This window comes from Mirounga angustirostris, unplaced genomic scaffold (genome assembly GCF_029215605.1).
Source record: "Mirounga angustirostris isolate CCGP_5_RB_7025 unplaced genomic scaffold, mMirAng1.0.hap1 SCAF_10, whole genome shotgun sequence".
Taxonomy (NCBI): Eukaryota; Metazoa; Chordata; class Mammalia; order Carnivora; family Phocidae; genus Mirounga; species Mirounga angustirostris.
In genome coordinates, this window is record NW_026991718.1 from 47,336,497 (window position 1) to 47,363,537 (window position 27,041).

General features: G+C 42.9%; 1 protein-coding gene and 1 long non-coding RNA gene across 4 annotated transcripts in view; both read right to left on the reverse strand.

The window, feature by feature from the left end:
* Window positions 1-1,846: 1,846 nt before the first annotated feature.
* MRPL19 (mitochondrial ribosomal protein L19) lies at window positions 1,847-10,045 on the reverse strand. The gene is made up of 6 exons (XM_045884685.3): window positions 9,778-10,045; window positions 9,487-9,604; window positions 5,900-6,018; window positions 5,556-5,690; window positions 2,372-2,553; window positions 1,847-2,236 (listed from the first exon to the last, which is right to left on the reverse strand). Exons 1-6 carry the CDS (start codon window positions 9,878-9,880, stop codon window positions 2,009-2,011), a joined length of 885 nt encoding a protein of 294 aa, XP_045740641.1. The 5' UTR covers window positions 9,881-10,045; the 3' UTR covers window positions 1,847-2,008.
* A 2,844-nt stretch (window positions 10,046-12,889) lies between these two features.
* LOC123850477 (uncharacterized) overlaps window positions 12,890-27,041 on the reverse strand; it is a 34,102-nt gene continuing 19,950 nt past the window's right edge. For 2 of the 3 annotated variants that reach the window (XR_010405582.1, XR_010405581.1), the window contains exon 5: window positions 12,890-13,784. This is a non-coding gene — a long non-coding RNA (uncharacterized LOC123850477). Of the gene's footprint in view, window positions 13,785-18,973; window positions 19,885-27,041 lie in introns of those variants that run through there. The other variant, XR_010405583.1, reaches the window with a different exon arrangement.

A 27,041-nucleotide genomic window follows, 5' to 3' on the forward strand; every position in this document is an offset into this window, starting at 1 on the left:
CACCCAGACAACCCTGAAAACAACCCCTTCTCACAAGTCCAAGGCTCCTAATCAGCTTTTTAGTCCACTGTTCAACCAGAAGTAGACAGCCAAGAATTGCCAAATGTCCTGGAAAAGCCTAAAACAGGAACACACACACACACACACACACACACAGAAAGAAATTTGAAGAAAACAGATCCTGCAGAAAAACAATTTCAAAAAAAAAAAAAAAACACCACACAAACATTATCATGAATATACTCAATGGTAACAGAACAAATCCAAGGCAAGAACACAGAATAAGAACAAAGCACTATATAAGAAAAGGAACATTCAGAAATCAAAAAGCAATCTTCAGATTTAGAAATATGAGAGCAAAGAAGAGTTGGAAGATTGAATTAAAGAGCTAAAAAACAGAGAGATGTGGTTGGGGGAGGGAAGGATAGAGATCCAGTCCTGGAGATCCAACATCAAAATAACTGCTCTGGAAAGAGAGAAATCATCAATGAACAGATTCCCCTGAACTGAAAGATACAAGTTAGCATACTGAAAGGATTCATCAAATGCCCAACATAATGGATAAATATATATCCATGCCAAGGCCCATCACTGTGAAATTTCATTACCTTGAGGAGCAAGATAGTCTACAAGCTTTCAAGTCACATACAAAGAACAGAAATAAAATAGTTCTGGATTTCTCAACACAACTGGAAACAAGACAATGTGCAATGTGTTCAAAATCCTGAAGGAAAATTATTTCCCACCTAGAATTCTACAAAATATCAAATATGATGACATGCAAGTTCTCAAAAGATTTACCTCCATACGTATTTCCTCTAGAAGCTACCAAAAGATATACTCCAAAAAAGAGTTAGTAACCAGTAAAACGGAAAACAAAAAATCCAGAAAATAAATCAGCACAGGAGAGAAGTGAATGCAAATCCCCAATTAGCCAAGCACTGGAGGGCAGATACACACAGCATGATTTAAGACAGGTTGCGGGTTGCCCTCATCAAGACCTCTGCTAGTACTGTACGCTTTCTACCTGAGGAACAGCATGCTCGGGGAAGTCTAGCTCAAATTACCTGGAGGCTGGTTTTCACCATGTCCTTATATGCCAGATTTCCACTCCATTCTCAGCTACATGGATCAGCAAGGATACTCACATTACCCTACAGAAGTATTGTTTTGACCTGTCCTATGAGCTGGAGTTTGATTCATGAGCTGAAAACCAGAACATAAAGAGCAGTCTACTCCCTCCAACCACATTTCTGCCAGGCCTCAATTACTGACACTCTAGCCTACCAGACGGCCTGTGGTGAGCCTTCTACTTAAGCGGGATTCACTCACGACCTTGGCCATGAACCGCCTCAAAGCGACTTTGTATGCTCTCAGGGAAAATGCAGCCAGACTATGACCGAAAGACTGTTACGCTCTCCCTGAAGACTTCACGTAATAATGATGTTGTCCTTTTGTATCTGCCAGTAGGTTTCCCAAAACTAGGTACATTGTTTTAGAATGTATATGTACATAATAAACTAAAAGAAATGCAAGAGAATGATTGACACAGTCAGGATAGTGCTTATATCTGAGGGAGGGGAGAAGGGTGTAATTGCAGACACACAAGGGTCTACTCAAATCCGAGTAAATGTTCTATTTCTTAACCTTTTTAGAGATTACTAAATCTTCTACCTCTTACCCTGAGGTGGGCACATCAATGTTCACTTTACTACTACTCTTCATACCATCCACTTTCTTGTATTTATAATTTATTTCACAAACTTAAAAAATCATCCTACCACTTCTGTGTTCAGGATCCAGGCTCAATGAAGAGCATTTTGGTAATGATTAAACTCTAAAGTAATAAACTGGTGTGCTCATTTTATTTATTTTTTTACAACAGTACTCATAAACTAATGCACATTTAGTTGATTTAATGACTATGTCCTCATATAGGAAATTAAGTTGGTCTTTAAGTAAATCCTCCGGGAGTCCGTATCTCCTCTGCAAATAACCAAACTGATTCTCAGAATCGGGACTTTCTCGATGCTTCAATTTCATCCCATATTGCAGCTTCAACTTTTGAGGTATCATATTCCCTCATCATATCAAACTCAAGCCACGGCTGACTCCACTTCTGAGCTTCTTTGATTTGCTCTTCAGTTAAACAGAGATCAAATCTGATGCCTTTAATATTAAATTTTGGACGTTCCCAGCGTTTGGACCAGGGTTTAGGCTTCATTTTTACTTTCAGCTACGGAAGATATAAAAAAAAAAAAATAATAATTTAGGCTGATAGTCACAAGCAAAAATTCTTCTCAAAGCTTTCGTTAAGATGACTCTTTCTTATTGTATAGAGAACTTTCAGTTCCAAAAGTACAACTTATACCTGATTCACAGGAACGTCTTGGCTAGGTCCATGTACTACCGGCTTCATATTCATATCCAAAGTGCTATACTCGGGAAGGGCATCTCGTAAGTACAGCAAACTATCATCCAGCCGTTTCTCTAATTTCACCACTTGGATCTCCTGGATTCGAGGATTATAAAGTTCAAAGCAAATCTCAACACCTAAAAAGAGAAAATATATTCTTATAATCTGAACCCGTATGTCTGCATATGCCTCATACAACAGTAAAAACTACTTCATAATGGAACTGGCATAGAGTTTTGCACAGAGGAAATGTGACATAAATTTGTCATTTTTAAGATGAAGATTATCAAAAGACAAAGTCCGTATAGATTTAAAAGTGAAAAAAATCTGAGTTAGAATGACAGTCTAAAGAAAAATGTCTTCTGTAAACAGGCATACATTCTTCACTTCTGATAGTATGAACTTGGAGAAAGTTTGAGTAAATTCTTCTGTCATGTTCTTATTTATTTCCCAATTACTTAAGTAAAACTTACTCTTCTGCATTAAGGGCAACAGGATTGATGATGTAAAAAGGGTAAATAAAATTTTAAGTTCTAACTTTGGTTAGAAGCCCCTCTTAAGGATGGCCTGGGTTTTAAAATGTGCTGGGGGGGCGCCTGGGTGGCTCAGTTGGTTGAGCGACAGCCTTCGGCTCAGGTCATGATCCTGGAGTCCCGGCATCGAGTCCCGCATCGGGCTCCCTGCTCGGCAGGGAGTCTGCTTCTCCCTCTGACCCTCCTCCCTCTCATACTCTGTCTCTCATTCTCTCTCTCAAATAAATAAATAAAATCTTAAAAAAAAAACCAAAAACGTGATGGGGCTCTCCATGTGAAGCAAGCTAGGAACAGCTTAAGATATATCCTCTGTAGTTTCAAACACTAGAGGGAAAGAGCATATCCTCAGGTTTCCTGAAATAAACCCAAGAGAACTACAAATATATATGATCATCATTAACATCTACTATTAAACACCAGGATTTAATCCATGATTTACTACACACCTGTTCCAGGTACTAGGCATTTAGGAACTGTACCTACAGCAAACTCAAAATAGGTTAAGATCCTTTTCCTCTCATAAAGCTTACATTCTAGTGGATGACAAACAGGAAACACACCATAATTTCATTTACAATTCATAATTTCAGGTAATTTCATAGAGTCAAGACAAACAGTGATGACATGTGGCTGGGGAATAAGTAGTATGTAAGTAGTAGAGTCAGGGAAAGCCTCTCTGAAGATGATCTAAACTGACGCGACAGGGGCGCCTGGCTGGCTCAGTCAGTAGAACATGCGACTCTTGCTCCGGGTTTTAGGTTCGAGCCCCACATTGGGGGGGTTGAAAAATTTAAAAATCTTTAAAAAATAAATAAATAAACGGACACTATAAATAGCCAAGAGAGCTCCAGGCAGAAAGGACAGCAAATGTAAAGGCCCTGGGGTCTTAACAAATTTGCCATACTGGGGAAAAAACAGAAAAAGGTCCTTCTGGCTGGAGCCTAGTAAGTTAGTGGGCCAGGAGAGTAAACCTGAAATACAGCACGGCTGCCGGCAGGGGGAGGTGGTGGCATGGACGGAAGCGGTGGCCATGGCAATGGAGAAACAAAACTGGGACATATTTTTTGGAGATTAAGTCAAGAAAAACTGATTGACTGGATGTGGGAAAGAGAATAAACAAACTATTTATAAGCTGTTAATAAGCTGTATTTATAGCTCCTAAATTTTCGGTTTCAGTAAATGGGTGGGCAGTGAGGCCGTTTCTGGACATAGAAAAAACAGAGGGCGGCACCTGGGTGGCTGGCTCAGTCAGTTAAGCATCTGCCTTTAGCTCAGGTCATGATCCCAGGATCCTGGGATGGAGCCCCGCATCAGGCTCCCTGCTCCATGGGAAGCCTGCTTCTCCCTCTCCCTGTGCCAGCCGCTCCCCCTGCTTGCTCTCTCTCTCTCTCTGTCAAATAAATAAATAAAATCTTAAAAAAAAAAAAAAGGGAAAGACAAAACAGAGAGGAACACACTATGAGGGGATACAGAATTCTATTCCGAACCTGTCTCATGCTTAAAAGACATCCAGTTGGAAATGTCAAAAAGCTAGTTGTATGTGCAAATCTGGAACTTGGAAAGGGTCAGTTCCTGAGTTACAGATTTGGGGCTTATCGTCATATGGATGGTATTTAAAGCCAATGGACTGAAAAGAACCACCAAAGAAAGGAGTATCAAGGGGGAAGGTCAAGGCAGGTTGCAGTAGTCAAAAGTACTTTATTTTTTGTTGTTGTCCCCCCACAATACTTGAGGGGAGGGCAACAGGGAGTGACCATCTCTGGAGGCTTCAATGTCCGGTACCTCATATACAGTATTACACACAGCTGACCACAACCCTGGGAGGCCTCTACTATTATCTCAATTTTAAGAAAGATCAAACTGAGGTCTAATTCACACATGTGCTATGTCTTTCTATTACAAACTTCCCCGAGCACATGACCTGATGGAAGGCACACATTTCTGCAACCAGTCTAGGCCTGCTGAGCCCCTCCATGCACGGTGCCACAGGTCACGACCAGATAAGGAAGAGTCACTGTTCTCACTGTTTAATTTCCTTGAATATAATACTTTACTGTCGGGGATCATGAAGCACACAACTTTGGAGTATGAAAACTTTACTGTCCTGCCATTTTGATTCGTAACCTTTCTAGAATTTTGCCACTTGGGCCTCTGTCTTACTCGGCATAACAAACAAATTTTGCCTTTTTAAAGATTCCTCCGATTCATATCAAACGGTATTTACTGTGGTGACTGTCGCAATATAAAGCAAAATGGGGGCATCCATTTTAGGAAGAAGTGACTCATACAGATATCACTGTGTTTATCTTAACATTCTCATGGGTTATTTACTCCACCAATGAATGTCCCCCCACTGTGTATAGTCCCCTGCCTCCTCCTGTGACACGGCCAGAGGCTGACAGGTCTGCCAGTCGCTGGGCTGCACCAGAAGCCGCCCTCACGGGAGAGCACCGCACTGACCGTGGATCCAGCAGCCTCCGTCCTGGTCCGTTCTCAGGCCCCAGGCTCCACGGCAGTTCCAGCTGTCTCATCCCAGGATGCAGAACGCAAAATGGAATCCTGAGAGAACACTGTCCAGAAAATCAAACTAATGCAATGAAACCCACCTTGTCCTTCGATAGTATTTCTAAGGATAAAAGTGGCTCCGAGGCCTGCTCCTGATCTCTGGATACAGATCCCCAGAAACTGGCTGGTTTTTCCACTGGCGTACGGGTCGGCTGTGGTAACACGAAGTATGCTTCCTACACAGTCAGAGAAGTGAGCTTTGACGTGACACGCAGAAACACACAAACAGCATGTCTAGGTAACCTCATAACTTCCTAAATATTTTAATATATTAGGAAGGACCCCATTTGGGCAAAAACCAGATAGGTGGAAAAACAATATTCTCGAAGTGAAGAAAACGAGCCCCTCCCACCACTAATAATAAAAGCATCCAGTTCTTACTGACCAACGTAGAACTCTGGAATATGAAGTATTTTTCTCCTTTCTAACATATCTTTTCTTTCTATCTTAAATTTCAAAGGATTTGTTCTTCCCCTTGGAGGAATAAATTCGGGACTCAGGAATCTGTGAAAAATACAAATAAAAAAAAATTAAAGGCAAACTTAAAAGAGAAACTGTTGCTTTGCCAAAAAACGAAAGACTATGATGTTGACGTGTTTTGTTCTTTCTTCTCTAGAGAAAAGTCAATTATTTATTTCTAAAATTGTTGTCAATGCTCATGAAAATAGCTAACAATTCCCAAGCACTCACCTGGCATTGTATTAAGGGTTTATGAAAGCTGAGAGCATAAATTCATCCTTACAACAATCAGACAGGTATGGGGTCATAATCTCCTTTTCACAGATGAAAATGAAGCTTGGAGAAGGTAAATAACTGACCTATTGTTATATTAGCTATAAACTTATCAAGTCAAGATTTAAATGTAGGCATGTCTGTCAGACTACAAAGCCCATGGCTATAAACCACAAGCCTTACATTGAGTTGTATTTGTGCAAAGAAATAACACTAGAAAAATATAAACCTAGAAATCATTAACAGCAAACTAACTTTAAAAGTAATCTCCCTAGGGCGCCTGGGTGGCTCAGTTGGTTAAGCAACTGCCTTCGGCTCAGGTCATGATCCTGGAGTCCCGGGATCGAGTCCCGCATCGAGTCCCGCATCGAGTCCCGCATCGGGCTCCCTGCTCGGCAGGGAGTCTGCTTCTCCCTCTGACCCTCCTCCCTCTCATGCTCTCTGTCTCTCATTCTCTCTGTCTCAAATAAATAAATAAAAAATCTTTAAAAAAAAAAAAAAAGTAATCTCCCTATTGTCTTCCTTAACTTCTCTAAGCTAACTTCTTTAAGGCATAAATGACATTACAATGAAAATTCATGTCCTTATTACCCATCCCAAGAAATAAATTATCAATATACCTGAAGCCCCAATGCACCCGTCCCTCCCCTCAGTTCATTACTATGGGGTAATTCATTAAATTTGGTGATGGTTATTCCTATGTGTTTCTTCCTTTTCCTTAAAGTCGAGTCACCAGTCTCTAAGGAGTTCCCAGGTATCCTCTGAAACTGGCCCCCATGTTCTCAAGGGCAAGGAGATACCGAAGAAAGCAGCAGGCCCCTGCAGGCGGGTGGGCGGCAGTTTCAGTAACAGCAAAGGGAAACACACGGGCTTGTCTTGGGCAGCAGGAAGACAAAGGGATCCCCATAGCCACCGCCAAATCTTAAAAATGTATAAAGAGGCCCTAAGAGGGCTCAGTCACATATCCCATGTAGTCATTTCAACACGTCATCACATCTCAAGGCTAGGTCTTTGGAGCTGCCTCTGGGAGCAGGAAAGGCAAGCAGAACCCACATTCCAAGGACAGGAGAGGGGGTGAGGAGGTGGCACCCAGCCCACAGATCAATCAGTGGTCATGTCTTTTTTTTTTTTTTAAAGTTTTATTTATTTATTTGAGAGACACAGAGAGAGCACGAGCTAGGGAGTGGCAGAGGCAGAGGGAGAAGCAGGCTCCCTGCTGAGCAGGGAGCCCGATGCAGGGCTGGATCCCAGGACCCCAAGATCATGACCTGAGCGGAAGTCAGATGCTTAACTGACTGAGCCATCCAGGTGTCCCAGTGGTCATGTCTTTTTGATGATGATGATCCCCAACGCTCAATTACCTCCTTTGAAAATTTTTAAAGCCACCAAAAAACTGAAATGGTAATACAATGAACACCCATATATACTTCACCTTGTTTCACCAATTGCCAACATTTTGACATACTTGTTTCATATATACATATAATTTTTTCCTGAACTATTTGAAAATGTCAAACAGCAAGGTGTTTCATCCCTGAATACTTTAGAAAGCTTCTAAGAACAGGGACTTTCTGCTACATGTATGATATCTAAGAATTTCTGCATTAATTCAATAATATAATCTAACATGTAGTTTGCATTTAAACTAATTTAAACCTATTTAAACTTATAGTATCCAATTGTCCTGGAAAAGGTCTTTTACAGCTGTTTGTTGCCCAATCCAAACTAACAACAAGCTTCACACATTACACCTGGATATTACTCTCTTTAGTCTCTTAAACTAGTACTGTTCCTCATCTTTGTATTTTTAGAACACTGACTTTTCTGAAGAGTCAAAGCCCATTGTATTACAGACCATCCCTGGATTCTGGATTTGTTTATTGTTTCCACAAGCCTAGACCAAGGTTAAACATTTTGGGTAAAAATATTACAGAGGTGATGATGTGATCATCTTATTCTATCACATCAGGAGGTATACAAGGTCAGCTTGTATGGCTACTGGGGAAGCTAGGTTTGATTGCTCTGTGAAAGTGGAGAATTTCCCGGTAAATTTTATATTTTACATATGCATGTATGTCTAGGCAATATAAAAATGTTGTCATACTGTATCAATTCTTCTGCAGGTTGCTTTTTTTCCACACATCTTTTTGTGAAGTTTATCCATGTTAGCTCTAGTTCATTTGTTTTTCACCGCCGTATACATACTCTATTACATAAATGTATTTGCCTATTCTCCTACTAATGGATATCTGTGTGTTCATTCCCTTACATGTCTCCTTGCACATATGACTTGCTTTATTATTTTTGTTCACATTACTTTAAGTTGTGTACCAACCAGATGGAAAGATACACACAACCTCAAACTTACTAAATTTTGTCCAACTGTTTTCCAAAGTAGTTACACGATTTACATTCCCATTTAACTGAATGGTATGAAGTTCTGCCATTCAAGAGAGATATTCCTTTCCCGCCTTAAAAAAGGTTGTATAAGGAAATCTTTTCTGCATCTCTAGCTTCCATAAATTCAGTGTTATTTCAACTTAAACAGGATATTTGCAATGTGAAACACACACAAAGGCACGTAGACATAATCCAATCAACAAGGAAGGGCCCTTTCAGAAAGCCTAAAATCACACCAAGTTTTTTCCGCTAAAATTGGCTTTTTAATAAGGTTGCTATAAAGTTCTACACTTTCTGCAAATCCTAGGTCATCTAAATTTACAGGTACCTCCAAAGTTACCATCATTCACTAAAGTGGGCCAGGCTTTTAAACCTGTTTTGAAAAGCAAATTTAAGACGCAAATTAGCGGAAAATTTATCAATGTATCGCATTTTCAGGAAACTAAAACATGTGAGCTGGGAAAACTGGGCGAGTTCTGGCCAATCCATTTCTACCGAGGCAAGGAATGATCGGCTCCTTAAACAGGTAAAATACGATGTGCTTCAGAGAAAAATTCTTAATACAGGCTAAATGCCAGAGCAAAAAGCCTCAAATCCGGGGAATCGTTGGTTGAGGCTCTGATTTAGTAGGACTGCAGAGAAAGTTCAAGGCTGGCTTGGGAGAACGAGGAAGACAAACCTGAGTTGGTAGCGCTCTGCATATAAGCCTCACGAATCCTGCACACAAGCTCGAGAGTTCCAGCTCGGCTTCAGAGCCGAGATCTCGACCTCCAAAGCAAAGGCAGGGTCGTGAGCGCCCACACCCAAAATGCTGGAACCGCGCCCAGGCCCGGGCCTCACCTCCTTTCCTGAAGCGGGGGACTGCGCTTGTCCACGATGACGGGTTTCGGCGGCGGCTTGAACGCGCCGGGCTCAGAAGGGCCGGTGCTCTGCGGCCGGCCCGGCCCCACGCGGGCCCCTGCAATGCGGGCGACAGAGGTCAACAGCGCTCGCCCTGAGCTCCCGCGGAGCCCTGCAATCTCCCCCAACTCGCGGTCCCACGAGGGTTGCCCCTGACTTCTAGGCTCGCCTCCCTCGAACCTGGCCCTGAGCTCCTTCTTGGCCCCGGCTTGCAAGCCCCGCTCCACTTACGCCAGGCGATGGAGGCTGGCGCAGGGAGCAGCGCCCTGGCGGCTCGAAAGCCTCGGAACAGGACCATTGCAGCCCCGCAGGCCCCTGCAATGGAGGCCGCCATGCCTGTTCGCTGTGGTCAAGACTACAGTTCCCAGTAATCAGTGCGACGAGCTCGCGGCTCCCTGAGGTTGGATGGCGGCTGCTATGGGACAAAATAGCCCAGACCTCCCCCCCCCCCCCCGCCCCTTCCTCTCCGCTCTCCCCAATAACCCCCAACCCCTGCCTAAGTGTTTTAGGGAAGGTGCGTATTTCTCTAGTTCCCCGCAATGTGTCAAGTTTTACCCCTCCATAGGGGTGTTCTCTCAGCCTAGAAAACTTTCCTCCTCCTTTGAATCAATTCTGTCTTCACTTTCTCAGGCTTAACTACTTCAAAACCCAATTATAGGTTCTTAACCTTATTAGGTACCTTCCATTAGCACCTCTGATAAAATCTGCAATTCAATTTTTAATTTAATTTAATTTTTAATTACTTGTGTAATTATTGGATTATTGTCTAGTTCCGGCATTACCCTCCTCCAAGAATGCACGGACGGCTGAGTTCATCTTTTGCCCACTATTTTATCCCAGCACTTCCCAGTCTACCTGGCCCTCACTCTTTGTTGAATGCAAGAAAAGAAAAAGAAAATAGTTCCTGAAAGAACAGGTGGCACAGGGTCCTTGAGACTACAGAGAGCATTACTCTTTTAAGAAGCTAAAACTGGGGACTCCAGGCTGGCTCAGTCATAGAGCATGTGACTCTTGATTCTTGATCTCCAGTTTAAGTTCCAGTTTCACGGTGGTTGTAGAGAGTACTTTAAAAAAAAAAAAAGCTAAAATTGAGTTTGGGCTGGGCAACTGTGCCTGGGGATAGGTGGCAGAGATGAAACTGAAAAGGGTAGATTATAAGTCTTGCTAAGAAATTTGGAATTTGTACTCTTGACAGTGGTGAGCCTCTGACAGGATTTCACACTCAGAGTAATGTGATCAGTAATTACTTGTTGGTCATTCCCGTTGAATTAATGTCCCAAAGTACCTCAAACTCACCATGTCCATATTGAATACACTATGTTCACCTCCAAACCACCTCCCCACTTTGGCTATCTCAAGTAATGGCTTCGACATCCAATCCAGTGCTTAACACCGAAAACCTCAGTGCCATCCCTGATGTCTCCCTGTCTCTCCTTAGGTAAAATTCCTAAAACTACACCTGGCACCATAAAATATCTCAAGAATCCTTATACTTTCTCATCCTGTCATCCATATCTCTAATCCAGGTCACCATTCTTTCTCCTCAGGACCATTGCAAACCACTGCACCTGTCTTCTCATTGGTCTTCCTGCCTCCAGGTCCCTCCAGTTCTTCTCCAAGTAGCAACCCAAAAGGTGGCTCAGACATACATACCATACATACCTTGTCCTTGTCTTTGCCCATTTTAAAGTCTTCCATAGTTTTCAGTTGGCCCCGGGATAAAAATCAAATGCTCAAAACAAAAACAACCCCCTCAAAAACAAATAAACAAAAAAACACCCAAAATAACCTCTGTAGCCCTCCCCCCATGTACTCTACTTGGCCACTTGAAGATCCATGAGCTGTTACATCAGCCTGAGAAAAGAGGGCCATGTTTTGAGGACAGAATTCAAGATGCCATGAGGAGAAACAGTGTTTAATATTTAATTCCGGCTTCCTTGATTACAACAGAATTTATCCTATAATAACAAGGAATAACACAACCAAAGTTTCAGATTAGCTAAATTTTAGACTTTTTCTGCCTACCCAAAAAGGAGACTTTAAGAGAAGAGGGTAAAGGGAGGAAAGACTAAGATAATTGTGACTAGTAGTGGTGAGGATTTTCCTGGGCTAACTAAGCCCAGAACAGTTTGATCATCACTCTTGCTGGGACTGGACCTATGGGGAAGGGGCAGAGAAATAAAAGATAGACTTTCACAGGAGGCAGGCAGGACTTCATAAACATTTCCAAGTCATTCCTGTTGCCCCACCCTTCTAAGGATGAAAAATGGTTTTGTAGAGTTTTACAACACTAGAAGAATGAGCGTAAAGAATCTTATCGCCTTCTCCCGTATTCCTGCTTACCCCAAAACCCATCAGTTCACTCTGACATTATCTTAGAGTGAAGAAGAAGCTGTAGTTTTAATTATTCCACCAAACAACTACACAGAGCAAAATCAAAGAGCACAGAGCTGCCTCAACAGTTTTGTGGGCTGATTCCAGGAATAGAACTTCAGCTGTATTACTTCTATGTTTTATACCCACAAAAAGGAGAACATGAACAACATCACATTGTATTCAGCCAGGGAAAGAAAGTGTTCCAGGCAAATGGTCCACTTCAGGTTACTGCTCATTATTTCATTCTCTATGCCTAGTACGGTGCCTGACACTCTAAATATTTCCAAGGAAAATTAGAAGGGTCACTCTAGTTGCACTTAGAAAGTGAATAGGAGGCAGGAAAGTACTCCAAAAGAGAGATATTGCTAACCTAAAAAAAAAAGAAAGTTTTCAAAGTGTGGTCCCTGGATCAGCAGCATCAGCACTACCTGGGAATGTGTTAAAAATGCAGATTCTCAGGCCCCACCCCAAACTGAATCATAAACTCTGGGGATGGAGCCCAGCAATCTGTGCTTTAAGTAATCTTCCATGTGAGTCTGATGATTGTTCAAGTTTGAGAACCATTGCTGTAGGTCAAAGGAGATAGGAAAAGGTGGTTAGCAGAAATCAATCTGAAGCAAATTCAGGCAAAATTAGGGTCTGACGTGTATTAGCTGTGAGATTCTCTGCCCCAGTTTACTTCTTGGTACTAGGATTTAGTGTACCTACCTCACTTGGTTGCTGTATGGATTAAATTCAGATAATCCATAAATAAAGTTGTTAGGTAGATGTCTGGATCACAATATGTTCTTAATATAATTAGCATTAAACTTACTTTAAAGTTGAAAAACAACTCTTAGACCAACAAGAAGAGACTATAAGCTAGTCCATGTATTAACTCGCCCAAAGAAAAAATCTTCCCTTCTGGAGAGGGGTTGGTCATCATGGTAGTCTAGAAAACCGGTTATAACACAAGATGTTGGCCAGTCACTGCCCACAAAAGGAAGGAGCTTTCACCAAGTGATTTGGGGGAAATTCCAGGCCCATTGATGAGTTCCTCTTGGGATAAAGATAGACTCATGGGGTTGTAACCAACAATTTTGGAGTTGTCTAGTTCCACTGATGAAATTATTCCTAGCATGACTTAGACTCTTGCCACCAAACATTTGAAACGTATACTTAACTTCCATTGTTCTGATTCTATGTTCATCAAGCAACTCACTCATTCTTATTCGACATTAAATTTTGCCTTCAGACAAAGTACTTGTCATAGAGACCTAAGTGTTCCGGTATGCTGGCCAGTATGATTATTTTTTTGTCTCATTATAAATTAATAACTAGCATTTGGTGTTGTCATATAAGTCCCATAAATCTAGTTCATGTGAGTCTGACTAAAGATGGATCTGTTATGCTGAGCTGACAAGTCTGTTTCTGGGCTTCCAAGCCAGAGGGCAGATCCAGGCCATGACAAATTCTCCAAAGCAAACATATTATATGTGAAGTCTTGTGGTACACATCCTGCCTGGATAAAATACCCTGATATGGCCTCAGAAGCCATACACACACGCGTACACACACACACACCCTATATTAGCTATCTACTACCTTGTGAGAAAGTACTCCAAAATTTAGCAGCTTAAAACATTTATTATCTCACGGTTCTGTGGGTCAGGAATCCAGGGGGTGCTTAGCTCAGTGATTCTGACTCAGGTCTCTCTCCAGGCTGTAATCAAGATGTGGGCCCGAGTGGAAGGAGCCTGCTTCCAAGCTCACTCACGTGTCTGGTGGCAGGCCCCTCTCTGGCTGTCGGCTGGAGACATCAGTTGTTACCACCTGGGCCTTTCCGCAAGGCATCATATGATGGCAGCTTCCCTCAGAGTCAGCTAGCAAGAGACAGAACGTGCGCAAGGCAGAAGTCATGGTCTTTTCGTTTATCTAATCTCAGAAGTGACATCGCATCATTATTGCCATGTTCTACTCATTAGAAGCAAGTCACTAGGTCCAGCTCACACTCAAGGGGAGAGGTCCACAGGATCGTAGACACCAGGAAGCAGGGATTATTAGAGACCACATTAGAAGCTGCCCACCATAAAGCCGTTTTTGTATTCAAATGTGCAAAAGTATAATATTTGTCTTCTACAAGCAGCTCAATACTGCAGCTCATCAGAGCCTGTTCCATTGGCCCATGGAAGAGCAAATGTGCAAAAAGGCACCACCCTGTCTTCTGTACATGTCCCCCAATTTTCCTTCTTTGTTGCCTCCTCTAACATCTTTCCATCATAGATGTAATCATGCATGGTACTCAGATTTTCACAACCTTGTGGCAGGAGCATCAACCAGTCAGAACGGATGTTCCAATTCCTTTTTTTTTTTTTAAGATTATTTATTTATTTATTTGAGAAAGAGAGAGAAAATGCAGGTGGGGGGAGGGGCAGAAGGAGAGGGAGAAGCAGATTCTCCGCTGAGTAGGGAACCCAACATGGGGCTCCATCCCAGGACCCTGAGATCATGACCTGAGCCAAAGGCAGACTTAACTCAGTGAGCCACCCAGGCGCCCCAAGAATGTGCCAATTCTTGTACACACCCGCTGCTTCTATCAGCCTATTATCACTCCATAACAAAAGCTTTGTAAACCTATTATCTTGAAAAAATGTTTGGAAAAGCACTGTTTGGGAAAAAGATGTCCTCAAGCAACATATCTTCTGTTTTCCAAATTTGTATTTGCTTTTCAAATGTTGCTGGGGTCAGGGGTAGTAGCATGGGCAGCAGAATCTGGGCTGTCTCAGCTCCACCAAGGCAGTTCCATTATTGATCTGTTCTGTGAACTAGCCTTCCGTGGTAAGATTCTGTTTCCAAAAAAGGTATCAAGGTCAAACATGTTTGAATCCACTGAGTTGTACACACTAACTGATGTTGGGAGCTGAGACGTCCTGCATCAACAGAAACTTAACAGAAGACAAGACTGTAAACTAATAACTTTACTGTGTGCTGCAGAAAACTGTTGTAAACCAAGTTACCTGGGTGGTTTGCTACCTGGACAAACAGCCATCTTATCAAGAAAACAGTTTGTTTACTGGAACCAATAAGTCACTTATCAGGACAACATTTTCCTCATAAAAACACACCTTAAGATCCTCACCTCGCCATGACCACCAATCCTAAACTATTATGTCAGGAATTTTGCTCAATCCCAACCAGTTCCCTACCTTGAAAAATCTACTTTAAATCATGAGAGCATAGACTCCAGAACTCTATAAAATATCTCCCCCAACCTTTCCCTTTGACTCTATCAGGTGGTGTTTCCCCATGCTGCAGTAAGTAATAATCAGCTTCGCTTGGTCAACAGGTTTTTAAGAGTGGTCTTTGTGCAGAGTCAACAGTTGACCATCCATTCATTCAACAAATATTTAGTAAGCCCTACTATGTGCCAGGCACTATTCTAGGAGCTTGTCATGTATCAATAAACCAAACAGGTAAGAATCTCCCTACCTCATGGAACTTACACTCTAATGGGAACAAAGATGATAAACCAAACATAAGTAAGGAAATAAACTATATTATGCACTAGATACCGACCAGTTCTATGAAAGGAAACAAGGCAGAAAGGAATAGACAGGATGGGACCTGCAGTGCTGTGTTCAGTTTTAAGTGAGATGGTTTACAGGTCACCAAGAAGGTAAACTTTGAACAAAGACCTCAAGGAGCTGAGACATCATTGTGGCATAACCATGTGGCTATGTGGGTATCTAGAAGGAGAGTTTTCCAGCCTTAGAAAACAGCAACACAAGGGCCCTGAGTTGAGAGGGTCCCTGTTCTGCACAGTACAGAGAGGAGCAGCAAAGAGGCCAGAGGGCCTGAGCAGATAGAGTCCGGCAGATGAGGGCAGAAAGAGAGAATGGGAGACAAAATTCTGTCGGGCCTTGGGAGGACTTTGGTTTTACTCTGAGTGAAAAGGACAGCTGTAGAGGCATCTGAGCAGAGGGGGGCCATGATCTCACATTAGCAGAGTCACTCTGGCTGCAGCACAGAGAATGATGCAGGATGGACGCAAGGACAGATGCAGGGACGGACGCAGGGACAGACGGAGGGACAGACACAGAGACAGACACAGGGACAGACGCAGGGACGGACGCAGGGACAGATGCAGGATCTGATGCAGGGACGGATGCAGGGATGGATCCAGGGATGGATGCAGGGATGGATGCAAGGGGACCAGTTAGGAAGCTACTGAAATAACTGGATAAAAACATCATCTAGTTGAACATGGGGAGGGAAGTATGTTCTGAGGAGGAGGGGTTGCTTCTCCAGCAGATGAAAGCTGCTCAGCTGTTTTCTGAGCTGTTTTGGTTCCCAGGCAAGCAGGTAAGAGGGAAGGGAGCTCTGGAAAGAGCCCGCAGAGAGGAAACAACAGAAGGGAGGTGTGGTGCCTGGACATGCTCTCCACGCTCCAGCTGGTCCTGGGTCTCTTCACCTCATTGCCCCCAAGTCCCCAGCTTCGGTATACAGAGTCCATTTAAAAAATTCTGGATAGAGTCAACCAATGCAAATTAAATACAGATATTTGGAAGCTAGTGGAATCAGGTTTGGGTGCAAAAGGACAATATATCTACCTACCCCCACATTAGACATTTATTTAGATATTACTATTTCTTTTGACTGTGATACTTTTTGGTGCATGGGAGTAACATCCTTTCCCTACTGGTTCAAAATGTTGTCTTTGCTATTTAGTTGTTCCCATAACATTTGAGTCTTGCCTAGACTCTTGTTTTAATTCCTTTTCAGCTTTGTCATTTCCAGTAGCATGCCAATTTTTTTCTTTTCTGTTTTTTAATTGTAGTAAAATGTACATAACATAAATTTTACCATTTTAATTATTTTTATATTTATTTATTTATTCTCAGTAAGCTCAACATCCCATGTGGGGCTTGAACTCACAACCCTGAAATCAAGAGTCATATGCTCTACCAACTGAGCCAGCCAGGAGCCCCCTCCCCTAATTATTTTTAAGTGTACAATTCAGTGACCATTCAATTGCACAGTGATGTTGCAACCATTACTCTATCCATCTCCAGAACATCATCCGCACAGAAATTTGCACCTATTAAACATTAAATCCCCAGGACTCCCTCCCAAGCCCCTGGTAAACTCTACTCTACTTTTTTCACTCTATTAATTTGTCTATCCTAGGCACTTCATATGAATGGAATCACACAACATGTGGCCTTTTGTGTCTGGCTTCTTTTACTTAGCATGATGTTTTCAAGGTTCATCCATGTTGTGGCATGATCAGAATTTCATTCTTTTTAAGGGCTGAATAATGTGTATCCATTTGTGTATCCATTCATCTGTTGATGGACATTTAGATTATTTCTTCCTTTTGGTTATCCTGAATAGTGCTGCTATGAACCCTGATGTAAAAGTATCCGAGTTCCTGCTGTCTGTTCTTTGGGAGATACACCCTGGAATGAAATTGCTACATCATATACCATGTTTCATTTTTGAGGAACCTTCAAACTTTTTCACAGCAGCTGCACCATTTTGCATTCCCACTGGCAAGGTAGGAGGGCTCCAGTTTCTCCACATCTTCACCAATACTTGTTATTTTCTCTTTCTTTCGTTTTTTCCTTTTTTTTTTTTTTGAAAATAGCCATCCTGGTAGGTGTGAAGTGGTAGTTCACTGAGATTTTGATTTGCATTTCCTTGATGATGAGTGATGTTGGGGATCTTTTCATATGCTCATGGGCCATTCATATGTCTTCTTTTGGGAAATGTCTATTCAAGTTCTTTGCTCATTTAAAAATTGGGTTGTTTGTTTTGTTGTTGAGTTGTAGGAGTTCTTTATAGTCTGTATATTAATTTTTATCAGATATATGTCTTGCAAGTACTTTCTCCCATTTTATTGATTGACTCTTTACTGTCTTGATAGTTTCCCTTGACATACCGAAATTTATAATTTTGATGTAGTCCAATTTGTCTATTTTGTTGAATGTGCTTTTGGTGTCACATCCAAGAAATCATAGCCACATCCAATATCATTATGTGTTTTTCCTATGTGTTCTTCTAAGAGTCCTATAGTTTTAGCTCTTAGGTTTAGGTCTTTAATCCATTTTGAGATAAATTTTTCTATAGAGTATAAAGTAAGGGCCCAATTTCATTCTTTTGCATGTGGATATCCAATTTGCCCAGTATCCTTTGTTGAAAAGACTGTCCTCTTCCCCTTGAAAACAAAGGTTTCGGTTGCTGTGGGTCCTGTCACAGTTCTCACCAGCAAATGCACGTTCTTCTCCTAACTCCTGTCACACACATCCACCGCAAACAAGCTATCTTGGGGATGTTCTGCAGAATAGCATTAACAGCATAGAGAGGCAAGCTTGTGATTGGCTATCAAGCAGTAACATGTTCATGAGAGATGCCCAATCTTTAAGGACTAAAAAGTAGTTCTCAACAGCATTCAGAATACCTTGTTGACCTTTGCTACCCGAAGGGGGTGTTTTGTAGAACCCCCCACTCCATCCCCTTAAGTCATAGGGATGAAAAAAAATTCCCTTCATTAGGGAAATGCAAATGAGTATCCTTCCACTGAAAAGGTGCATTGCATAATATGACAATACTTCTGGTGATATTTTTCTAATACGTGACAAGTGTTAAATGATTATTCTTTTTTATTTTTTTAAATATTTTATTTATTTATTCGACAGAGAGAGAGAGAGCGAGAGCAGGAACACAAGCAGGGGGAGTGGGAGAGGGAGAAGCAGGCTTCCCGCCGAGCAGGGAGCCCGATGTGGGACTTGATCCCAGGACCCTGGGATCATGACCTGAGCCAAAGGCAGACGCTTAACGACTGAGCCACCCAGGCGCCCAAATGATTATTCTTTTAAAAATGTAAAATCATGGGGCGCCTGGGTGGCTCAGTTGGTTAAGCATCTGCTGTCTGCTCAGGTCATGATCTCAAGGTCCTGGGATGAAGCCCCTACTAGGATCCCCATTCAGCAGGGAGTCATCAGCTTCTCCCTCTGCCTCTCCTGCCCCCCTCCCCCCATACCCCCTTCCTGCTCATGAGTACGCTCTCTCAAATAAATAAAATCTTTAAAAAATGTGGGTGCCTGGGTGGCTCAGTGGTTAAGCATCTGCCTTCAGCTCAGGTCATGGTCCCAGGGTCCTGGGATCAAGCCCCGCGTCCAGCTCCCTGCTCCTCAGGAAGCCTGCTTCTCCCTCTCCCACTCCCCCTGGTTGTGTTCCCTCTCTCGCTGTGTCTCTCTCTGTCAAATAAGTAAATAAAATCTTAAAAGTAATGTTTAAGGGGCGCCTGGGTGGCTCAATTGGTTAAGCGACTGCCTTCGGCTCAGGTTATGATCCTGGAGTCCCTGGATGGAGTCCTGCATCGGGCTATCTGCTCGGCAGGGAGCCTGTTTCTTCCTCTGACCCTCACCCCTCTCATGTGCTCTCTCTCTCTCTCTCATTCTCTCTGTCTCAAATAAATAAATAAAATCTTTAAAAAAAAAAATAATGTTTAAAAATGTAAAATCATGACTCTCATACAAATATAAAATAAACACTTGTGAAATGTCCTATTTAGCTCATTAATTACTGAAGAGAGCAGTAGCATGCTTTATCACCAGTCCAAAGGAGACTCAAAGTTGCCCACACTTATATTCGGAGAAGTGCTGGAAGGAATTCACCAACAGATGCCGTAGGGTGACCTCACTTTCCAGCAAACTCTATTTGTTTTCTATGGACAAGAATTACTTGTATTACTAGCAGTTTTCTATAACTTGCAGAGCTGTAAAATACCACAAAGACAAGGAAGGGTGGAAGTAATGCTGATACGTGAGCTCATTTTCGTCTTTCCAATTTTCCTCCAGAAGAAAAGTGTACTTGAAGCTGAGATACGCTGCTTTGATGGCGGGAGATTTTGCTTTCCCCCGAGCATGAAACTGCCTTTCTGACAGCCGCTACTTGTCATGGATGATTTTCTTCTCTTTCCTTGGGATAAATAAGTGGAAGAGGATGTGAGCTGAATGGGTACAAATGTTGTTTCTTTCTTTTCTTATTTTATTTGTGAGTTTTCCAGTAAAATATTGGATGTCCGAATACATGTCCCAACACGTTATAGCAAACTCACTCCATTGTTTGCTTTAAAAAATATATGTATTTTTCAACCACATAGTAAAGCTAAGGTTGATGACTCATACTCATTCTTTTTTCTTTTTCAAAATAGTATTTACCAAGCTTCTCCTGTATTTTAAGAACTGTTATAGGCACTAGAGATACAGTAGTGAGTGAAATAAGACCCCTACCCTTATTAAGCTTACATTCTTGTGGGGGACACAGACAATAAGCATAATAGGATATCAGGGAATAGTAAGTGCTCTGAAGGGTAAGACAATGAAGTGGATAATGTGAACAGAGAGCTGAATGAAGAGAAGGAGCAGGTCATGTGAACACCTGAAAGAGGCTAGTAGCATAAGGACAAGAACTTACAGGAGCATCAGTAGTCCCACAAAATCATAGAGGTTCGTGTTGGTATAGTCAACAAACTTTTCCTCTGCCCCTACTGTGTACCGGGCTCTGTTCTGGGTGCTTACAATACAAACCGTTGGGGAGGCCAGAATTTTGCTGTCCATAAGGATATGGAAAGAGGAAGGTATATTTCTGTCTGTTGATTTCTTGTTCCGTCTACCCACACCCCTTCATCATACACGATTTTTCAAAATCCAACTTCCTTGATCCTTCTTCCCAAAAGCATTTCCTGTCACTCAAGCCAAAGTGGCCTCCACTGCGTGCTCTCAAAGAACCTGGTGCATATTTGTATTAAAGCACTCATTACACTTGATTATAACCATCTCTTGCTTGTCCGCCTTCCTCACTGGACGGCACACCCCCCTAAAGGCAAGCTCATCACTCTATTCAGCTTTGCACTTCTGAGGCCCAGCACAAAATCGGGAATATCCTAGCTCTTGACAAGTACAGAAAAGTGGTGAGAGTAAGGAGTTGGGGGTCTTCCCATTTTTTTTTGTTTTTCCATCTAAATCTTCTGAAATAAGTCTATTTTGGGTTTACAGTGGGAAAGCAATCCACTTTATTTTTATTTTTTAATATATTTTTTCCACTTTATTTCTAAAACATGAATGAATGGACTATGGCCAGTTCTTACTTCCTTTACACAATTTTTTCTACAGAATGACTGAATGACCAAATTAAGCTAATACCTACAGTGGACAGGAAATGGTGAGGCTAACTCACAGGAAATCATGATAACAATGTACTTATAAGGGCTAGGAGATCATGGAATACATTTTATAAAGATTTTCATCCAAATGGCGGGGCGGCGGGGGGGGGGGGGGGGGCGGTGGTGGGGAGGGGAGGAAAGTTGCTTCTGAGCTCTCTGGAAAACGGCATTCTCCAGGCTCTGAAAAGGCTGAGCTCCGCAACATTGATGTTAGGCTGCCCTCTGGTGGACCCAGCACCACACAGCGAGGCTGGAAGTTCAAGGTCCACTCCTCAGAAAACTTGTGTTTTTACAATGCAATGGTACCCTCAGCAAACACCCAAGAAGATAAGTTGGAGAAGAAACCCTGGAGCAAATACACCAAGTTCTGATATTCCCGACAGTCCTTTGCTAACGAATCCTATTCTTATTACTAATAGGTATAAGACACTTAAGTAAGCCTTCTCACAATGTTGTAGGCGGTGCTATTCTCAAGTGACGAGAAAACTGAGGCTTGCAGGGAAGCAATGACTGGTCAGAGGTCACACGTGTTGGATGTTTTCTGTAGCCACAAATACTGTGCACTTACTATGAACCCGTCATGGAGATGGACAGAGGAAAATGCTTTACTCTGAAGAAAGCATGAAAGTACGGAATGATGGTTGCTGGGATGGAGGCGTGCACCATGCGTTTTGTCCAGACTAGGGCAGCTGGGAAAGTTTCCCAGCAGGATGGAGAATTGCACTGAGCCCTGAAGATACAATGTATATAACTGAGGAAGTCCGAAGACCAGCTCAGTCAGGAGACCAGAGAGGATATCACCCCCCCTCCCTGACACACACACAAATATGAGACTTCAGGTGGAAGATGGACGGATGGTGAATGCTCTGTTTTACAGGAAGTTCTAGAGTCTTCAACTGGACAAGTTTTCTGGGAAGTTGAGTTACTGCTTTGGGTAGTATAAATATGTTTTAAAACTAGTAGCCGATAGTTTAAAAAATGTATTACAGATATCCTTATTACCAAAATCAGATCTTTATAATATTTTCTGGATTGTTCCTCCTCCTGGTCCTTGGTCTTGGGGAAACCAAGCCAACCAAACCTGACCACCCTCCCAATGGAGTCCCTAATTATTCCTGTTGCCTATTTTAATAACATTTGGAACAAACGACAGTTATTCTGTGAGTGGTTCATTTCTTTTTCATTTGCCTCCTTCACCAAACTGAGATGTATGACATCAAGGATCAGGCCTGAGGTCTCTGGAAAACTGCATTCTCAGGACTCTGGAAGGCCGAGACCCGCCTTGCTGCTGGTTAGGCTGCCCTCTGGTGGATACAGCACCACACAGCAAGGCTGGAAGTTCTAGTGTCCGAGAGGATGAGGATGGGAAGGTGGGACCAGGGCATGCACGGATCTGGAAATCATAATGATTTCTTCGTTAGGAGGGCACTGAGGGGTGTTCAGAGATTTAAAGAAAAAGAATGACAAGGGTTTCATATCCCAGACGAGCACCGCCCCCCCCAACAAAAAAACAAAAAAAGAATGACAAGGTCAGGTTTGCACTTTAGTAAGGTCTTTGTCACTGCAGAGTGGAGAACGGATTGCAGCCAGAGTTTAGGGAGATGATTTAAGAGGGGGGGGGGGGTGATCCCAGCAAGACATGATAGCGCCCTGGACTCAGGTGGCATCTGAGGGCCGGTGAGAAGTGACAGTACAAGAGAGGACAAAGAACCAACGAGCCCAGCTAATTCACAGGGTGTGGGGAAGCTTCTCATTCCTTCCTGGGCAATTCAGTGGGTGGTGGCATCATGTGCTGAGATAGGGGGCTTGAGGTGGGGAGCAGATTTGGGGGAACAGACCAAGTATGCTTTGGAACTGTTGACTTTGGGGTGCATGTGTCACCTGCAAGCAGAGGAGTCCATTAGAAGGGCTCCTGGGTGGCTCAGTCGGTTAAGCATCCAACTTTTGATTTTGGCTCAGGTCATGATCTCAGGGTCGTAGGATCGAACCCCAAGCCGGACTCCACACTCAGCGTGGAGTCTGCTTGAAGATTCTCTCTCTCCCTCTCCCTCTGCCGCTCCCCCCTGCTCACACACTCTCTCCCTCTAAATAAATAAATAAAATCTTTTATTTTTTTTAAAGATCTTATTTATTTATTTGAGAGAGAGAGAGCATGCATGAGCAGGGCAGAGAGGAGCAGAGAGAGAGGGAGATGCAGACTCTCAGCTGAGTAGGGAGCCCGATGTGGGGCTCGATCCCAGGATCATGACCTGAGTAGAAGACAGACGCTTAACAGACTGAGCCATCCAGGCGCCCCAATAAAATCTTTAAGAAAGGAAGGAAGGAAGGAAGGGAGGAAGGAAGGAAGGAAGGAAGGAAGGAAGGAAGGAAGGAAGGAAGGAAGGAAGAAAGAAAGAAAGAAAGAAAGAAAGAAAGAAAGAAAGAAAGAAAGAAAGAAAGAAAGAGAAAGAAGGAAGGAAGGAAGGAAGGAAGAAAAGAAAGAAAGAAAGAAAGAAAGAAAGAAAGAAAGAAAGAAAGAAAGAAAGAAAGAAAGAAAGAAAGAAAGAAAGAGAAAGAAAGAAGAAATGCTCACTAGAAAGCTGGAGGGGAGCCTGGAGCTCGGGAGAGAGGCCTGGGTGGGGCAGCAGACGGTGGAACCGTGGAAATGAGGAGGCCACTCAGGAGGGGCTGGGATGTGAGACAGGAAGGGGGCCTAGGACAGAGACCGGGTGAACAGCAACTTCCAGGCGACATGTAGGTAAAGTGAGCCATAAAGGATCCAGAGAAGGAGCTGCCGGAGACAGAAAGCCGGATGTGTGGGCAAGCCAATGGACGAGAGGAGGCCGCAGATGGATGGTCAGCCAGAACCAAAGTCCTGGCCTGTCTGCTGAGAGCAAGCTGACAGCTGGCTTTTGATATTGTTGCAGAGAGTTGAATGGTAACCTTAGTGAGCACCATTTAGTAAGAAGCCACATTGCTGGTGTTAACTTAATCAGTACTTTTTTAAGAGAGCATATGAAAGTTGAGGGATTGATTTCTTTTCTTTCTTGAACTCACGACCCTGAGATCAAGAATCACATGCTGTACTGACAGAGCCAGCCAGGAGCCCCCAGAGTTGAGGGCCTGAAAACACTGAGCACAGATATTACAGAGTAACTTGCTGGGATACAGCTAATTAGTCTTAGTGCTTTTTTTCCCCACCTCCACTGGAAGGCAAGCCTCCTTTGTTAGGTCTAAAGATGTGAGCTTGCCTCCTCTCTTTCCACCCCTCAGGGAAATCCAGAGCTTATGGGTTTTAGGACCCCGAGGAGATCATGCTTCTCCCTGGGAAGACAAGGGTAGAGACCTCTGTTTGGAGGAGAGGTTGAAACCCCTGGCCTGGGCTCTAGAAAGAGTAGCAGATCTAGCTGCCCCTGAAGAAGGGGGACCGGAGTCTGGAAGAATGCACAATGTGCGGGCAGAGTCCCTTGCCCACTGTTAGGCATATAGGAAGCTGGATGGGAAATCATTGCAAGATGCCAGTCATGGAAGGGGGAGGGGGTGCTGCAGGGATCAGCCCCAGACTATCCAGAAGAATTAGTTTTACTAGAAGACTGAATTTTTTTTTAAAGATTTTATTTCTTTATTTGAGAGACAGAGAGTGCAAGCGAGAGAGTACAAGGAGGGGGAGCAGCAGAGGGAGAGGGAGAACCAGACTTCCCACTGAGCAGGGAGCCGATGCGGGGCTCGATCCCAGGACCCTGAGACCATGACGTCTGAGCTGAAGCCAGATGTTTAATCGACTGAGCCACCCAGGTGCCCTAGAAGACTGAATTTTGCTGAGACCTGAGGAATACTAGCTTGAGAAATATGTTTTCTAATCTGAAAGGAAATAGTCATAAAATGTAATGACTTAGGCTTCCATTTTCTGTCCTAGGTATTTGTTTATAGAAACATACATTATTTTACATTTATATTTTACATAACATTTTAATCAATGTTAACTAGAGACTCAAGGAACGAAAGTAACAAGTTGCTAGAGAAGGATCATTTCTAATTTTATAATAATGTTTATAGCTTTACTATCACAAAAGTAACACATACTTGAAGGAAGTGGGATTTGATTTTATCCTACTTATCAGCAAAAGTAAGTGAGCAAGTTGCTGTTTCAGGGATACTGGTAGAAAACACAAGGCTGCTGGCCAGAGACAAAGGACTTTATTGCTCATGCATCCGCATGTTTGCAAAGTTCCCTTGCCCCCTCCCCATCCCACACGGGTGATACCATGCACACAAAGGGATGGTGCGCATGCAGTAGGTTTGCTTTGCAGCTGACGAATAGTGAACCTGGTGAATCCTCTGCTTTTTTAGCAAACAGGAAACAAGCCTATTCTTTGTCCTGGTGAAACATGACCTTATCCCTCAAGGTTGCTTACTGCAAACTCAATCCTGAGTAATGATCCGGATAAAGAGTAGTCAGAGCACACCCAGTAAGACATGTAGGAGCTCCAGAGACTTGTGGAGGATTATCCCTCCCAATAGTACTTATTATAGGAAAGGTGAAAAGATAAATAAGGAGTAAAATCGACCTCTTACATACATTTCCCATCAACTTCGTTGTGAATTTAGTTCTACAAAATGGATCCAAAGTCGAGCGAGGTTTATGGGCAAACACTGGAGTCACACACCAAACTCAGGTGATAATGTTTTTGAAACTGTGGCATAAATGCTCCTGTTAGGGATAGCTAAAAGCCCTTATACATTATTGGCCTTACTGCTTGGGACTGGGATGACTCACTCAGGAAGGGTCTCTGAGGGGTCTCCATTTCCCCAAAGCTTGAGGATGATCCTTCAGGTGTCCCTGAGATGGCGCTAATGTCCTCTGTCTCAGAATGCAGTGAGGGTTTCCTCACAGAGCCTACAATTGTCCACTTCCAAGCCCTTGCCTTTCACCAGCCTGCTGTCAAATTTCAGCAGAGTCCCCCCAGAATGGCTTCGAATAACGACTGATCTCTACAGCAGAACGCTACATTCAGTTCTGAGCTCAGAAGGTCCCTGCTCCTCAAGCTGGGTCATATTTCAGAGCTCTTTATGTTACTCCATCATCTATTCATTATTTCCTCTTCATTCAGTTTATTAAGTATATACTGAGATGCTACCAGACTGGCAATTCTGCTAGGACTAAGAGCTCATGCTTCTGCCCTCAAGAAACCGACCCCGAGGGAATCTCAAGCAAGTATTTTTACACCAAGTGCTCATTATGATGGGTGTCAATGACGTCATGTGATTTTTTTGGCAATAGCTAAATCAGATGCTATATTACTTTTCAAAATTAAAGTTGTGGGAAAAATGATTGCTTGATCTGTGTAGAGCCCTTGGCAAGTAATTACTGTGTTTGTATATCTTGATATTAATTAGCAGAGATGCATGTGAGGTGCTAAAAATGTAACAGAAAATGAATTGAGCAGTAAGTATACAAGAGAACATCAGCATCTCTCTTGATAATCTGACAAAGGAAGAAACTGTTCAGATTGAACAACTAAATCAATAAACCAAGACAAGATCTGAGAAGAAGACCATGACTTGGGTTGTGGTGTCTCCCTCTCACTTTCCCAAGGGAAGAAGAGAGTAGCCACTCAGGTGACAACACAGGCCAGCCGGGCGGTGTATTCTCAGTGTGACAGCTCGCCGTCCTGGTACCTGGGGAGCTGGGGACCCAGAAATACCAGTAGCACATGTTAGAAATAATCCCTCATGGGGTGATCATGTCACTGTCCCCAACCTGTGCAACCTACTCTCCTAGCAAACACTAACACTTTGAAACAAGTGGGTTTTTTTGTGTTTGCTTTTGTTTTCACGAAAAAACTTCTTGGATTCGATTGATTAGTATTTCTTAATGAAAATTTTAATCTCCTAGTTCCATCCACATTAGCGAAATTCCATTTCATAGTCA